This window comes from Erithacus rubecula, assembly GCF_903797595.1.
Source record: "Erithacus rubecula genome assembly, chromosome: 3".
NCBI classification, from domain to species: Eukaryota; Metazoa; Chordata; class Aves; order Passeriformes; family Muscicapidae; genus Erithacus; species Erithacus rubecula.
The window spans coordinates 52,455,689-52,473,289 of record NC_136689.1 but is presented as its reverse complement, the minus strand read 5'-3'; the positions used below and the strand labels follow the sequence as shown (position 1 = coordinate 52,473,289).

Genomic DNA, 17,601 nt, shown 5'->3' with positions numbered 1-17,601 from the left:
TCTTTAAAATGGATGTGTCCAGTCTTTTGATGGCCTTTTTCAGCCTCATGAATTTCTCATGTCACAAAATGAAATAGGATTTATTTTTTCATATGATAGATATATTGACTTCTTTAACTGAATTAAACCCTAACTTTATGAGACATATGTAGAAACAGATATTTAAAAAATGTTCAACATAAATAAGCAAGGAAAGGTTCCCCAAGCCCCAGGGTCAAAATTTTAGAACCATGTTATTGAAGGGTATATGTATTTTTACTGTGATAGATGAGGCAAAATTATTTTGGAAAAAGATATCATGAACAATTCAGCATGAATAGTAGTAATCTTAAAATGTGATTTTTATATAGGATTTGTTTCATTCACATTTCGCAACCAGAAGGCAAAAAAAAAAAAAAAAAAAATCTATTTTTCTAGCTTTTTTTCAACTCCATGGTGCTGAGACCAAAATTCAAGTTTTCCTTAAAATTAATTGTTAATGGAATATTTAGTGGAGCCCATGAACTACTTTAATACATATTCCATCATTCTGGGCTGTATCTTTTTTTTTTTTTATTCACTTTAGCATACTGAATGATTGAAAATCCAGCTACAGCTAGCATAGGCTTCATTGTTGGAGTTGAAGCCTTAGATGTGCACTGAATGGTAAGTGGTGAACCCAGAAAACTTAATGCTGTCTAAAGGAAGAAAAGGGCCAGGGTAGTTGGATGAATACTTAATTCCTTATATCTGTTTTATGTCTCTAGTCAGCCTGGAAACACAAATTTCCTGGTGAAAGAGTTACATGGTCTTTCCAAGAACTCTGCTCTCTTGCAAAAGAAAAGATTGGCTTCTATGAAAAGTGTTGTCAATGAAGGAAGAGTTGGAAATACAAAACAAGATATTGTGTAGGAATCTCAGCAGAAGAACTATTTTTAAAAAATAACATTCTTACTGGCACAACCTCATGGCCTATAATAAAGATTGAATCCTCAAATGACAGAACACTTCATTCCCTCATGTTAGAAAAAGGACACTGTCTAGCAAAGACTTTCTGTTGCCCAAAGCAGTAATTACAAGCTCTCTGGAATGAGTCAAGAAATTGTTTCTTTCTCTTAGATATATTCTGTGACAAGAAATTAGTATTCTTCACTAAAATCTCACATGATATGCCTGTGGAACTGTAAGAAAAAAACAAGTTTAACCCTTTGCCAAAGAAACAAGCCTTTACAATTTTTTGATTCAATCTGCTGATTCTGTCAGTTTTCTTCCATCTGTCATTTATTATATCCATAACTTTCCATATTTAAGAAAAAACAACTATTATTTACCACTTAACAGTAATATTTACTTATGACAGCAATCAACATTTTTCCAACAAGACAAGGAAATTTATATTTTGCTTTATGTTTTCAAGAATTAATACATATGGTCACCATATTAAAAGGCAGTTCAAGTGTTTAAATATTTTATTTAAATGTTTAATGAAAAACTTTGTTCTGCTCATTTGGGATAGCTATGGGGAAAAAAGGGAAACATTTTATTTGATCTGTTTGTGTTGAGGGATGGAATTCAAAAGCACCATAGCTTGGCGTGGAAATCCATCTGGTTAATTCAGTGGAATAATTCCCTTTTGGCCATCATTCTAATTACTATATTAAAACATATTCTGTTTCTTTTTCCAGTCTCGACTCTTCTATATACACAAAGGTACAACTGAGAAGTTGAAAGATTCCACTTAGGAAAAATTTTACCTCTTTCTACCAGTTTCTTTAGTCCCGGAGTTTAATATGCATTTTCATGCAGACATAAAATTTTATTTGTTAATGTGTCTTATTCTTCATTGTCTCTGTTCCTTGATCACATTTTCTGTAAGCATTTTCTGTATGTTACCAAAGTATTTTTCTTAATGCAGCACACTTTATATGTATATAGTATAAATAATTTTAATGGAGCAGGCTATGAGCATTCATCCAGGTTGTTGAGAGGAGACCTGCATTGCTTTGAAAAAAAAATCTCTTGCATACAGGAGTTTATAATCAAATGTAAGCTTTATTTTTTAATAATTTATTCAGTAGTTGAGAACTACTGTGTCATACAAAAACATATGGCCATCCATAGCAGAAGACATGGATCCAACCAGATGAAGTTATAATCAATGCAGCTCTGTGAATCTCAAACTAGATACATTTTTTTTCTTGTTACAGTTTCTCCAGCAATCCTATAATGGATGCAAATGAACATGGAAATTGTGTAGATTATGCAAATGTAAATAATTGTCAGAATAATAATTTCATATCTTTAGAAGAGCTCCAAGCTTAAACAGACACAGTCTTTTATGTCTGCACTACATTATAGTTCCCATTTTAATTGGAACACTAAAGCTGGTCCCTTTGATTCTCAGTTTTGTTCATCAATCAAACCCTCTTATCTTAGTTAATGTTTCAGGAATTTAAAATTATGTTTTAAAAAAGGCATCTGAATCTGGATTTTTTGACACTACAACTTCATTATCAACATAAAAAAATATGCTTTGCAACAGCCTCCTCTCACAACACAAAGAGAAACATATTTTCTTTCTTTTTTTCATAATAAAGCTCGAATTTCAGTCAGACTGTGATCGAAATATATTTTTGACAAAAATGCACAAAATATTTTGCATTCATTACAATACAGAATAAAATAATTTAATGAAACCTCAAAATATGCCATGAAATGGAGCTGTCGTCTTCAGTTTTGTTATTTCTGATCCTTCTAATCAGTTTTGCCCATTGAATTCAGGATAATATGGTAAAGCTCTATCATCAATAGATTAATTCCGTTCTCTTGGCTTACATGGCATACTACAGTATGAACAATATTTTGACTATTCTTGGCTTTTATCTTTGGTGGTGGTAGACTTGCTCCCCTTTCAAAAATTTGTATATGAAATACCAATGCTTTTAACTCTTGTGAGCTTTGGTTGTATCCAATATAAATAAACTGAGTATTCAATGAAAACCTTAAATTTTTAGGTAAGTTCAGCCATGGGTTTTTTTTGAGTCATGTCTTACAAGACACTTATGATCTCAGAAAAGCTGGTAGCTGTCTGTTTTTTTCCTAATTAACAGATATGAGATCAAAGCTGAGGTCTAGACAGAATGCTGGCTTGAGGTATTCAGGTTGTAAGAAATACGATATTTTCACTTTGCCCAGATATTCATGTATAAAATTCTCCTACTTATGTGAAGGGTTAATGAAGATCAGGTTCCAGCAGGAAGAAAGAAGCCTTTCCATATAACACTAACAAGATTTTCTTTTGACACAAATATGATTAATCACCCAACACGCGAGTATAATCATTCAAATTAATGCTGTTCAGCCAAATGTAACATCACAAACACTGAAAGGCTTGAGTTATACATTCTTTCAGAAAAGATGAAACTATTTTTTTGCTAACTTTACAATTGAAAATTGTTAGTGTCTGTGTTTATGTGCCAGCAAATGCACTTGGGTGCCTCTTGTCTGATCAAAACTGTCGCCTTCTGTGTCCTCCATGAAAAGAGACCTACCAAACACCATAAAAGGTGGCATTTGAGCAAAGTACTGAGCTGAATCCATTAATCTCTTATTAATTACTCTGACATTTTAAAGGATGTTTTTTTTGAGCAGGGGGGAAAAAACATTCTTCCAATAGCTTAGTAGATATTCTGAGGACTGGAAACAGGATGGGTAGTCAGAGGCCATTGATTGAATTTTCTGTTACCAAGAAACAAAATAAACAAATATGTCTCATCCTGGGAATGTCTACCTGGAGAAGAGTTCTCAAGAGACAGTCATTTATTCACTAAGCCTTTAGGCCTTTTGGCTTCTTTGGATTGGGATCAAGCTCCCAAGGTAATTACAAATATTGGCCAACTACCTGAACCATATTTCCCTATTATTTTCTCGTACATGTACTTTTCTTCATAACTAAGGGATTTTTTTTTTTTTTTAATATGTCTGGAGAGACTGGTTGGTTCCTGCATTTCATATCAGCTTAATTGACAAACCTGCTTATTGCTTGATCTGCTGTGGTAACCAGCCATTATTCCTGCTTGACAATAGTTTCTCATTACATTTGCATTCACTTACATTCATAAACACACAGAATATATTCAGGTACACTTTCAGAAGTGATCATGATAGGGCGTCTTAATTGTCATCACATTTGTTTCTTGGGTACATTTATTGGTTGGTTTTTGTGTTTGGCACAGGAACAGGACTATAAACTTGCTGAATAGTAATCACATAAAACTTCTTTGCATCCGTGCTTGAGAAGAAAATACATTAGTTCTGTCATAATTTTTTTTTCTCTAGCTTACTATTAAAAACTGTTTCTCCTTGTCACAGTCATAATCATATCAAAAGCTCCTCTTCTATTTTTCTTCATCTGTCGCTACACAGCAATCTAAAAATGGGTGTTTTGCCACTTACCACTCTGCTGATAACAAATTGTATGTGGCGTAAGACAGAATTTATATGTGGACACTGATGGACATAATCATTGCAGACATCTCTCTACATATTTTCTGTGACTCTAACAGCTCTAGGGCAATCATTTTTAGAGGCAACTGCAGGATTCTTTGATTAATTTTTAAATTATTATTCTTATTATTTTATTTTCTGGAAGTCTTGAGCATTTATTTTTATTCTAGCAACTATTGAAGATACATAATTGCTGATTTAAACAAGATGACAATTTAAAGCCCTTTTTTCCCTTCCTTTTCACTTCCAGAGAACTACAAATAAGTAATATCACATGTAAGCTTACCTTTCTACCAGTCCCTGGGATTCATGCAGTCCCCCACTATATTTATGATGTCTGCATCATTATATATATATATAATCTATAAGATAAGTTCTGCAGTAATTCCCAAATTCCCATACAAGTTCATCCAGCCCTGACAGCATTGTAGCTCCTCCTGTCAGTTTTTGTTCTCAGGAGGTGTTTCCAGATGTTACAAAATTCCAATATAAATGCTTCATGTGTAGAAGCCACCTTTATTTAAAAAAACCCAATAAACAGAACCAAAACAAGAAAATGTAGTTTGCATATGTTATATATATATATATGTCTGCGTATTGCTAGGACTTGATTTAGCACAGTTCAGTTTGTTGTTCTATGTATTATTGAAAATAAACTGAGGGAAAAATAAAGTTTAGAAATCTCACAAATTACATTGTTTTTTAAGAATGTTTTTTAGGTTATCCAAAGGACTGCCACCAAAGTCCTTGTTTGTGCTACATGCTGGGTAAACAAAGAGGTGTCGATCATCAGTAGCTAAGGAGCTCACAGTCCAAATAAAGCAGGGGTAGGGTGGGGTAGAGGTATGAGACAAAAGCTGTGTGAACAATGTGATATTTGGGATAAATGTAATTTCCACAGTTCTTGGCTTCTGTGACTGCCCACACAGTTTGAAGAGTCCATTGGTGGAGGAAGTTTCCTGTCACTGCTTACTGGGCGTACCTCTTCAGGAAGGACTCATAATTTTAGAGCTCTACTCTCACTGCAGAGTTCCAAGATGATGGGAACGGATATCAGTCCGTTGCCCACTGATAGGTGGAGAATGCTCATCAGTCTCCTAGGTGGTGTCACTTGTGTGTCCTGGCTTAGCTCCAGACTATGCTGTGTCTAAAAGGTTAATTTCTACCAGATGAGAATGTCCTTGGCCTTTGACTAGCTTCTCTATGGACTTGCTCGTGGGAAATTTGATACTGGGCGGTGGTTGGCAAGGATCAACTTATCCAGGGTGGGTTTCCTTTCTGTGGATAAACAGAGCATATGTAGATCCAGAAATAGGAGTTTGGCATCTTCTGCCACTCCTCAATTAACCTGAGGTGATCAAAGGCCATTTTTTTTCATTATAGAGGTTCAGTAGTCTACATGAGCAATATTAGTACTTTTCAGCCTATGAGTAACTAATGCATGTCTTCAGCTGCAATATTTCAGCTGACTTATCTACTTGACTGTTTATATTAATTTGTACTGTTCATTTTACTATCAAGATGCATGGGTTAAAGTATTATGAAACCTGTTTCTGCACCATGCTTTGATCCGGCCATATCTATGTGTGATGAACTGAAGTCCATGAATGCTGGTATTTCTACTATAGTTGTATCTCTTTCAGTGTCAGTGAAATCTCTTCTGTCTTTACTCATTCTCTTGTTGTAGCAGAATCTTTAGTTTTGTTTAACAATACGTTTGACAGTATTGCAGCTAAAATGCAGGTTCTGATTTTTTTTTGTAATTGTTAGGGATGAGAACACCCAGTCTCTGCTTCAGCCCATATTCCTGCCAACTGCAGAATTGATTTAATGTTTAGGATGCTGTTTAGTTTAAGTTTATGCTCATATACATACTAATACCAAGAATTATTGAATTTTGGCTCTAAAAATGAGTTTCACTTAACTGTGATGAACGGTGAGTCTTGAACTTAATCTAAGTTTTCAGCACTATCTTTCTCTAAACAATGGAGCAGTTTAAACTGAAGTTTTCATTGTAAACACAGGAAGATGTACTGAAGGGACCAGTACTGTACTAGTATAGTAATCTTGTTCTCTCATCTTATATGTGTCGAAGCAAATTGAGCTGCTAAAAGTTGTAGCCTTTTATAGGCTTGCAACTTATAGCTTCTTATAGCTTCTGGTACGAGCGATACTTTATGTCTGGTGATCCCCATTGTGAAAGCTGATGATTATCTAGTATAAACTTAACATTTCACTAGTCCTGCTGTGCTATACCAATCCTGTATAGGTAGGTTTGGTAACACGAAGAGTTGATAACTCAAGGCAGAGAATTTACGTCTAGTCTTATCTATATTTTATGGCCACAGATGTTTTTGTTGATAGCACCATTATTATGACAAAATAATGATATTTCTGTACTATTGAATAACCTATTATGGGCAAATAAAAGAAACCATATTATTTTTTCCAGTATTATAGAAGATTATCATATTACTTGGTGAAAAAAACTCATCAAATATTAAAATTGTACTTTAAATACTAATATCATATTTACAAACTGAAAGGACCAAGATTCAAATAATATTTTTTCATTACCCTGAGTCTGGAATCTTGAATCATTTTTCCAAAAGGTTTGGTCAGAGGTCAGTACCTGAATTATGTTCCCACATATGCTTTCTATTTGCTTTAAGTGGACATTTGCTTGAATAACAACCAAAAGGTGTGAACAGAGCTTAGTGGATATTATCCACCACAACTCAATAGAAAATGTCTTATCGCTTTCTGAGATTTGAATCTTCTAAAGGCTTGTTCTAGCACATGCTAGTAGGAGCCTTTTTGGTTTGCTTTTTCATATACATGCTTAAGGAATGGATTACTGAAGTGTAAATTTCTGATTTACCAAAATAGCAATTCTTATGTTCATCTTTCAAAAAGGATCTAAGTTTTGAGGATTCATACTTTTGCTTGCTTCAGCTTTAATATTCATTATTATAACACTCCCTGTTTGACATAAATTTTACATTCTTTTAATCTTCATACTTGTGGTAGTTCCATTGTGAAAAAAGATGTTCTTCATGTCCCTCAAACCTTTATTAAACATTACCACCGTGATGACAAACAAAACAAAACAACCTCTAAGTATTTTTTTTTGTGCAGACACGCTGTTATGCCTATTACTTTTATTTCAGCCTCTAGGCAAATGTTGACTTTAAAATCTGTCATAGTCTGATTGATCACTTTCCAGGAAAACAGGATTCAAGTAATTTTTAAAGTAGCTTCATAATGGATTAACCAGAGTTGCCACATAAAGAAGAAAGGTTTTATTCCTTTTTAATGTCAGAGGAGGTGATATGCTCTGTTTAGCAACAAAACGTCCTGAATAGCTCAAGTATTCTCCAACTACACAATCACAAAAACTAAATGTAAAACAGGAAGAAGAATTTCAATCCAAGATGTAGTAATCTTTTTTTCTAAACTGATGGATTAATACAAGTGAAATATATTTATAAACTAAGTCTCTGTAGACTTATCAGAAGTACAAGTCTCTAGAAATGCAGCATGGAGTATTAAGTAAAAATGAAGGTGAAAAACCTGAATTCATTTAAGTCAATGGAGATTTCACTGTTGACTTCCAGAGTCCAGAATTTTGCAGTTTCAGAAGTGCAATTTTTTGAGGTTGCAGTTTAACTGAAGCAAGATTGATTCAATAGTTGGCAAGAAGATAACCTAAGCTGCTATTGAGAATTTTGGTTTAACATCTAGTAAAATAAATACCACCTGTCCTAAAAACAGTTTTGAAGACCATCATTTTAGATGATCTTGGTATTTTTTTAATGTTTTTCCCTTTAAAAATGGATTAACTTTGTTGCTTCAGAACTATATGCTGTAAGTCACATTCATGTTTATGTTTTCCTCTATAATTTCATTCTCCTAAGTTTTATAATAAATATAAAGGAATTAACACTCTCAATAAATAAAATGATGTTTTGAAAAAAGAAAAAAATTAAATTATACTAATGTATATTACTCTTGTTAACAATACTAACAAAATGTTAAGGAGCTGCTTTGGAATATGGTCCGCTTTATGGCACTTCATTTTGGATATCTCAGCTCTCTAAGTAATATTTTAAAATGTTCTCCAACAACTTTTAATAAAACTCTAAAAAGAACTAAAAACTAAATGAGTTTGCAAAGTTTGCAAAGAATCAGTCAAACATTGCAGTTAACTTGGTTAAGTTGCAGTTAAGAGTTAACTAATAATACTATTTTCTAGTAGTCTACCAGTGTTCCCACTGTAAATCAAAGGGAAAGAGAAGTAATATTTTCTTTTAAGTCCCATGTATTTAGCCATTCTTCAAATTAAAAATTTTGAGTCTAAGATGCAGTGAGTACTTGGTGAAAGGGCCCTGTTTGCATACAACATGATGTCACAGCCAAATAAATGAGAAAATTTTTTTCAGAAAGACTTGTATCCAGAAAGAATAAAGCCCATCTCAAGGCCACATTCTTCTCAGGAACCTAGTATCTCTGTTGTGACAGCTTTTGTACCAATATTTTGGTATGGTCTGTTTTCCTGAAGTACATTGACATAATTTGTAGTTAATTGGAGACCAGTGAGGTCATATGAGGTAGACACTTTCTGCTCCTTCACTTCGGCCTTATATTGCAACCACATTTTAGCTTAAAATTAGCAGCTTCTCTTTGCTGATCAAAGTGGGATAACTCCTCTTACTATCCTATGTAAGTCTGCAATGTAAGAGCAACTTATTTTGGAAGTAATTCAACAGGTTCTGTGAAGATGTGTGCTGTCATCATCTGAGGTAGGAGTGATTCTATCACTGCTTCAGTGATAATCTAGTGTCAGATAACTGTGCTGTAGGTTGACTTCCAGAAAACAAAAACATTGATGTAGACAGTTTTTGAGGATATTGATATATTCTTTTGCCAGGTTACTGTGCTCTGGAATTTAGATGTTGTCTTTAGTTACAATGCGGTATTTTTCATATTTTACAATGCTATATTGCCCTTTATATATTATTTACACTAATATAAACGGTTATAATTCCTTTTCTTTAGAACAAATATGAGAACAGAGCAGATGGATGATAGCATATTTGTTCTTACCATTGTCAAAGAAATAAGGAGTTATGATAATAGTTACATCTCATAGTCTGAACACTTTTGTGCCTGGCACAAGTTTGGATTCCTATGCCTTTACGGTTCAACTTCATTTTCTGTTTCATGAAGGAAATTATTTCAGTTGAGTATTTGCAGTTTCAACTTTTTGCTTAGGGAGTTCATGATATAAAATAGAAATCTTTTATATGTTTAGGGTTTGTCATAAGAATGAAAACCTTGTGGTGTTCTGGTGATTTGCAATTGTGCTCAAATTAAAATATGTTTCTCAACCTTTTTCGGTACTAAAATGAAACCATGATTTTTTTTTTTTTTTGTGTGCTCTAATGATTGTTTCTGAAAACCTGTTTCATAGGAACCCACCGTATCATTTGTTCAAAAGGTAGAATCAAAAAGCTTATTCACAGAATTTTCCATGATCTGTTTCCCAGCCTTTGGTTTGCAAAGAGATTTTCCTTTAAAAAAATACTTTTCTGTCTTGCAGTTCAATTTCCTGTAGAACTGGTTATGTTGAGAAACGCAAGCAAAGTATTCTCTGAAAGTTTGTGGATCATGATATGCAACCTAAGCTGGGAGGGGTAGAGGAAAAGGAGGGAAGTTGAAGGTTCCTTCCGTTCTTAAAAGTAATTGTCCTGATGTGATGGAAATTGCAGTCACCTGCCTAGTAGTGGAAAATCTTGAGCTATAAGGAAATCCACAGCAGCATCACTTCATTATAGTTCCTAGCAACCTCATGCTGGACAGCAGCTTTGATGGGACTGATAAAGGCAGGGTTATTGAAACAACAGACGTGCTTGGGGGACCATAGTTATACATTTTAAAGAGCTTCTTGATAAAGTTACCGCATAAGAAACTGTATGCTCTTGTAAATTGTACTCAAAGAAGAATTTTGGGACTTAGGAACACATACATGAACATTTTTTCAGGGATATCAAATGAGTTATTCTAGTGCTGTGTGAATAGAAATTAGATCAAATTTCAACCCTATGTTTTATTAAACTTTTATTTCCAATTTATTAAGAAAATTTGTGTTTATCACTGCTGTTCTTGTGTTTACCATGGCAGAATATTTGAAACAACTGGTCTTCATTACTCAGCACATTTCAAACTGAGTCATTAACTTTCCTCCATTTTAATTGCCTATTTTTAAAATTACCTGCCTTTTAGTGCTGCCATTCTACTGTTATTTTTATATGTTTTATATGGGTCTCCTACATTCTTTTCCCTAAAATAGTATACAATATGTTGCAAATACAGTATTTTGGTTTTTAAATGTAAAGAGGAATTCTTCTTACCATGTAAACTTTCAAACACCAGGCAAGCAAAGATGATGGGTATTTCTTTTTACTGATATAAGTGAATCTCTCTTCTTTGTTCTCCTAATCATGTCTTAGAAACATCTGGTAACTTTCTGCCTAACTGTCAAATTTCTATTTCTGTTTTATTAGCTGAACACCTGCATGCCAGCTGAGTATGTACAGACATTCCACATTATCAGGAGTTATTGCCTGCCTGACTTGCAGCAAACTTGCAGTGTGATAGCACAGTAAGATTATCATTACTCCCATGTTATTAATCTACAGATTTAAAAAAAAAGAATCTCATAAATTGTAGCATTCAAGGAACTATCTTATTAAATCTCTAGTTTCATGAATCCCTGATACTTTAGTGCACTACAAGTAAAATATAGTATTTAAACTGATAAATACAGCATGTTCCTGTTTGTCTTCTTTATTCTCTTAATTTCACTCAGTGAAAACCTAATCTGACTGCTTTTCTGCATAATTAGTTAGCCCAGGATAAACTTAAGAAAAAAGCTGTATTTTGAAAATTTTAAGTGAGCTGAAAACTCCATATGCAAATATAAAAGTTAGTTTAAAACTATGTCAAGTCAGTGACTTAAGATTTAACTGCAAAGTCAACTAAAATCTACAAAGAGGATAAATCAAATAACACTTTTATCCACTTACATGCCATTTAAAAAATAATAGTTGTAACACTAGAAAGAACTTTGTACTAAAATAGTCATAAACAAATTAAAAAGATCTATTAATTAAAAAAATTACTAAAACAGGCTTATGTGCTTGTGAGATTTGGTGTTCCAGCTCTATCTGTTGAGTTAATAAAATATATTGCCTTTCTTTCTGATTCCTGCTGCATGTAATAATTACTATTCCATATTCTACATTGTTATACTAAGAGCACCTAATAATCAAAGGCAGTGTTTCTGCCTTTTAATCTCACTAGAATAATAGAAATCTCTTTTGTTCCAGTCCCCTGATTGTCAAATGGGATTGATAGCATTTCCAATTGAGCTTTACCTGGCTGACTGTTTCACGTGTGTGCTGAGTGAAAATTTTTTATCATGCCACAGTCCTGCTATTAGACATAAATTATTCAAGCTATTGCTTCCTCTCTCTATTAGCTCTACCTTACATATCCTCCTTCTGCAGCTCTTTTCTCCAGTTGCCTTTCTTCAAGACTCACATTCCCACAGTCCTCTGACTATTTTCCTTTCTAATCCCCTATTGGTGATTTATCCCAACTGGGTTATTTATGTATGTCAGCTCTGGCAGTCCCATCTTGGCTGTATTTGCTAATTCTGATCTGAAATCTGAGTTCTGATTGTTGTGAGGGGGGTTTTCTCTTACTTAGTATCATCTGAAATCACTCAGCTAGAAGCTCTCTAGTATCTCATTTGTCTTTTGTGCTTCATAATGTGCCTTTTATGCTATTTCTTTGTCTTACTTTCTCCCACATTATTTGTCTTCTTGGGTTGCATGAATAGGGATGTTACACAGTACAGCAAAACTCATTGGGCAGAAGCAGCTTAAGTGAGATGGAACATGGTCAAGTCATGGGTGATGAAGAAGGGTTTTTAAAGGGAGAATGTAGACTGAACAGCAAGAAAAGGGCTGCTGAATTGTACTCATTACCTTCCAAAAGAAACTACAGGAGATTCAAATGAGACAGGAAAACGTCAGCATGAACAGCTCTGTAAGAAATAGGTGAACCTGAGTAAAAGAATGGCCTTGATAGCTGACCAGATTTTTAATGCTTCTCATTTTTCTGATTCCAAGAGAGAGTGATGAAGAGGAAGGTGATAAGCCATAAGGGCTGTTTTGTGCAGGGAAATAATGATAGAAAATACAGCACACCCAGCTGCTCAGAGCAATCAGAATCTCATATTGGAAAAATTTTAAACAGCAGAGGGTGAAGTCTGAGACTATAATTCTTAGAAAACATGTTAGAATTCATATGAAAAAGCTTTAAGGACTTCATTTTAATTGACCTTGGATATACACCAGGTCATGGCCTTTTAGGGAATTAGAACCAGAGTGTTCATCAGGGAACAATACAAGTTTAGAAGGTCAAGAATTGATTCCTAACCGTAAGTGCAAATGTTCTCATGTGTGTTTAATATGAACCGGGAAATGCTTTGCAACATGTTGGTCTGGAAGAAATTGGAGCAGAAGCCTTATTATGTATTTTTTATATTAAATATGATATTTTGAATATGTTGTTTAGTACCTCCTAAAGTAACAAGAAAAAGTGTAAAGTGCCAGACATAGCTATATCCACATGCTTTTTGTAATAATGAGATCAATAAAGATCTGAGGCAAAGCCCTTCCTGATGTGTTGTTGAAAATTTAATTGTGAAGACATCGGTTCTAACTAACTTGTTTTACCAAAACAGGAAGGGGGAGTGGGTGCAAAGAGTTTCCCACGTTAAATTTAGGAACAGTCAAAATGAAACAAATGCTAAAATTATCCAATTTACTCCAGGCTTTGTGAGGAAGAATGGGCAAGTAATTGTCAATTATGGAGTGGGATTGGAATGCAGGTTGTAGAGGGATAATTAATTGAGAGATATTTCATTTTGATTAGAGTTGCTTGAAAAATTGCCATCTGAAGTGGTTTCAGGCCTGCAGAGCAGTCTGCTGATGATGGGCAAGAGACTGGCATGCAGCACTTTAATGGGGTTATGGGGGGATTAGCATCTATTATATTACTGAAAATAAAATAAAGGATTGAAGAAAAAAAAAATATAGTCTTATGATCAAGGGTTAGGTCTTTCTACTGGGAAACCTGGGATTGTTCCCAGCTCATGCCATTAGTTCCTGTGTGGCCTGTGGCATGGAGTTGAGGGCTGTATTGCACCATGTTACAGGGACATTCTTGAAGGGCGTAAAACAGCTCCCCTACCAAAGTGATTATATTAGTGTGCCCTTCATCACTAGTCCAGGTTGGCCATCAGGGGAACAGACAAAAGCATTATTGGTTTTATTGTTGGTATTTCCCTTTCAGTTGCAGCAGGTGCAGTTGAGCTGGGAAGTGGTCAGGCTCATCTTTGCTGAATTTTTCCACCCTGCATGCTGACCCCCACCTCAGATAAGGGGTTACCAGGAGGAGCTGTGGTTCAGCTAGTGCTATAGCTCTTTTTCAGGGATTGTGTAAAGCATCACACATGGCAGGACATTCTTCTGTTTCATGTCCCTTCCTTTCAGTGCCTCCATAACCCAACAGATTATTTGGAAAAGGTAATACTTAACATCATCTGAGGTTTGTTTATCTAGTGCAAAGAATATTGAGATCTTTGGGAAAGAAAGGAAAAGTATGGTTATTAGTTTGCTTAAAATAAACAATTACTAATTTAGATGAGAGAACTATTTTCATCTTGTTTTCATTTTGGTAAATAAATGAATTTGGGAACTGAGGCTTTGAGGTGAGGATATACCCTCTTTCCCTCATGTTCTCCCAGTGGAGACTTCAGGATGACTTTAGAGCAAGGCTCCAAAATGGAAAATGTGGTTGCTGTGAAGAGGCATCATTAGCACAGTATGTGGAAGCAGGCTGCCTACCTTCCTGCACGAACCATTTTACCACAAACAGATTCCTGTTCTGACACACAGCTTTCAGCAAAATCAGCCAACAACTGTTAGCCAGACATGAATGTCTTTGGCATTCAACAAATTACTTGCACATCAGACAGTGCTGATTACAACCGGAAAACAGTATAAATATCACATTTTATATTACACTTGTAAAATTGATTCTTTCCCCTTTGAGTTAGTGTGCCAAAAAAATAGTTCATTGTGTATGGAGTTCAAGGGCATAATTCTGGCTGCAAAATTACAAATAAACAAATAATTACGTGTGTCAGTATCATGTTCTTTGGCTGATGCCATCTTTTCTTATCACCTGTTTGCATTGGGCATCTCCTTTGTTCTAACAGAGTTTTAACTTCTGCTACATTATGACATATGTATTGATTAAATACGAATCAAATTATACATTTGTCTATATTTTACATTTCTATAGCTTTTCTTTGCCTTTCTAAAGACATTAATAGATTTCTCAATCAAATGACATTAAGTCCCAAATCTTTATAAAATATTTCATTTGAATAGTGTTTACAACGAAAATCCTTTGAAAAGTTAAAATGAATACTTGATTTCCCAGGGCAGATAAATCCTGATGCTTCTTGTGTTCTTTTCCTTGCAAATGGTACTTTTGCTGGATTGAGGCTGCTGGAAGTTCTTGAAGTCAAGTAGGCAGAAAGAAAAGGAGTGGCAGCCATCTACGTAAAGAAGATTTCAGAAATTACCATTATAAATATTTTTTTTCTGAGCCCAGAACAGAAGGACAGGAAAATCTTGAATACTAAGAAAACTAAAAATAAATGGCATCAGTTTATATAGTTTGTCCTTCCTGTTTTCCTTACCAATGGTAAAGCTATCAGGAAAATTCACACATTCTGAAGGGGATGAGTTATGTAAAAAGCATAGGAATAATCAGGGGAAAGATGATTGCAGCTGACAAGATCAACATCCCACCATAGATTTTTCAAGCCTTAAGTTGGAAACATGAGAAATGGGATAGGTACAACATCTTCTACTGCTTCAATAGTCAAGCCATCCTTTAAAGCTCTTCTCTGCCTTTGAAAGGAAAATCTTCTGAATTCCTTAAGTAAGACACATCTTAAACCATATGAACCACTTTCCGTGCTGACAGAATTTAGTTAAAGCTCATTATGTAAAAAGGTGCTATAAGGAAACTTTATGGAGTGAATGCTCTTTATAAACTGTAAGCTAAGGTTCAGCCAGTTTCCATTTAATCCTTCAATATTGCCTGCAGCAGTCAAGTAAATTTCATAAGAGTCTCCCTCCACCCCAAATGAAAACCATGTGCCTGCTTCATATTTTACTTCTTTCCTAGTTCCTCCATTCAAATCTCTCCTCAGTGTTTTAGAAAACCTTGCAAATATTGATGGAACTGAGATAACAAAGTCAATTCTGGTTCTTATTAATTAGGACACATTAGAACAAGTACTGTCCTACCTAAAGAAGTTGCATTACAGTCAAATTGTCATGGGTATATGGTAATGGCAAGTGTTAAAAAGCATGTATATATATTGTCTATTCAGGAGTTTCCAAAATTAGGACTTTCATTCTCTGTAGTGAAATTAACTTAAGGAGCAAAGCAAATAAGCAAAGCACTATGATTTGATAAATACTTATTTTAACAACAACAACAACAAAACAACAAAAACAACAAGAACAACAACAACAACAGCAAAAAAAAAAAAATTAATAGTACTTATAATAATACTTATTTTATTGAAATTGATCCAGGGTAAGAAGACTTGATTTTGGGCTTTTTCCTATATAATATTTGAAATTCAATGCATTTCGAGATAATGTATTCACTGCTTATTAGTCAAGTAATTTCAGATTATTTTTCTCCTGATTTATGTCATTTGAGACTTCTCCTCTAATAGGAAAACCTTTCCTGAACAACCATAGACTTTTTTCATGACCTTATCATCTTAGCTCATAAAATTAACTATTAGCAGGCATAAGCATATTCAGAAGTCATGGGGATGTCTGCCCTTCTTATAGATCCTTCTGTCCCTCGGGAAGTGCCGCCTTAGTAAGAATACCTTGAGTTGGAAGGGACTGCAAGGATCATCGAACTCCAAGTCCTGGCTCTGCACAGGACATCCCAAGAGTGCTTGAGAGCATTGTCCAAACACTTCTTGGACTCTGTCAAGTTTGGTGCTTCCTGGGGAGCCTCTTCCAGTGCCCAACCACCATCTGGGTGAGAAATCTTTTCCTAATATCCAGTCTAAACCTCCCCTGGCACAACTTCTTGCTATTCCTTGGGGTTCTGTCATGGGTCACTATAGAGAAATGCCTGCCTCTCTGCTTCCCCTCATGAGAAAGCTACGAGGTTTCCCCTCAGCCTCCTCTCCTCCAAACTAAAAAATAGTAATTACCTCAACTGCTCCTTTGATGGTTCCCCCACTATACCATTCTCCATCTTCATATCCTCCTTTAGATGCTTTCTAATAGCTTTGTATCTTTCTTATATTATGGTACCCAAAACTGCACACAATATTCAAGGTGAGGCTGCAGCAGTGCAGATCAGAGCAGGGCGATCCCATCCCTTTCCCAGCTGGTGATGCTGTGCCTGATGCACTCCAGAACAGGGTTGGCTCTCCTGGCTGCCAGGGCACTGTGGCTCATATCCAACTTGCCATCATCCAGGACCCTCAGGTCCCTTTCTTTGGTGTCTCTCATTCCTCCCTTTCCAGCCTCCATTCCTTCCTTTCCCAGTCTGTCCACACATTCATGGTTGCCCCATCCCAGGTGCAGAATTTAGTACCTGTGTTTGTTCATATGCTTACTGATTTCCAAGCCCTCTAATTTGCCCAGTCCCTCTTCAGGGCCTCTGAGGGAATAAACAGCTCCTCCCAATTTAATATCGTCCAGCCTGCTTAGTATCCCTCCCAGTCCTGTGTCCAGGTCATTTATAAAGATGTTGAAGAGCACAGGGCCGAGGATGGATCCCCACTAGTGACAGGTCTCCAGCCAGATGTCATCTCATTCACTGTAACTCTTTGTGCTCATCCCATGAGCCAGTTACTCACCCACTGTCTGTCATGGTCAACCACTGGCAGTGAGCCTTATCATTTCAGTGTTGCAGAGTGACACA

The 17,601-nt window shown here is 35.3% G+C and overlaps 1 protein-coding gene across 4 annotated transcripts in view; it reads left to right on the top strand.

The window, feature by feature from the left end:
- Positions 1 to 17,601, top strand: part of SUGCT (succinyl-CoA:glutarate-CoA transferase) — a 311,627-nt gene that overhangs the window by 226,012 nt on the left and 68,014 nt on the right. The window contains exon 13 of one of the 4 annotated variants that reach the window (XM_079301961.1): positions 11,052 to 11,168. The exons of the other annotated variants lie outside the window; for them this stretch is intronic. Coding sequence (XP_079158087.1) covers positions 11,052 to 11,153 — 102 coding nt within the window. The 3' untranslated portion in view covers positions 11,154 to 11,168. Of the gene's footprint in view, positions 1 to 11,051; positions 11,169 to 17,601 lie in introns of those variants that run through there. 4 annotated transcript variants of the gene reach the window in all.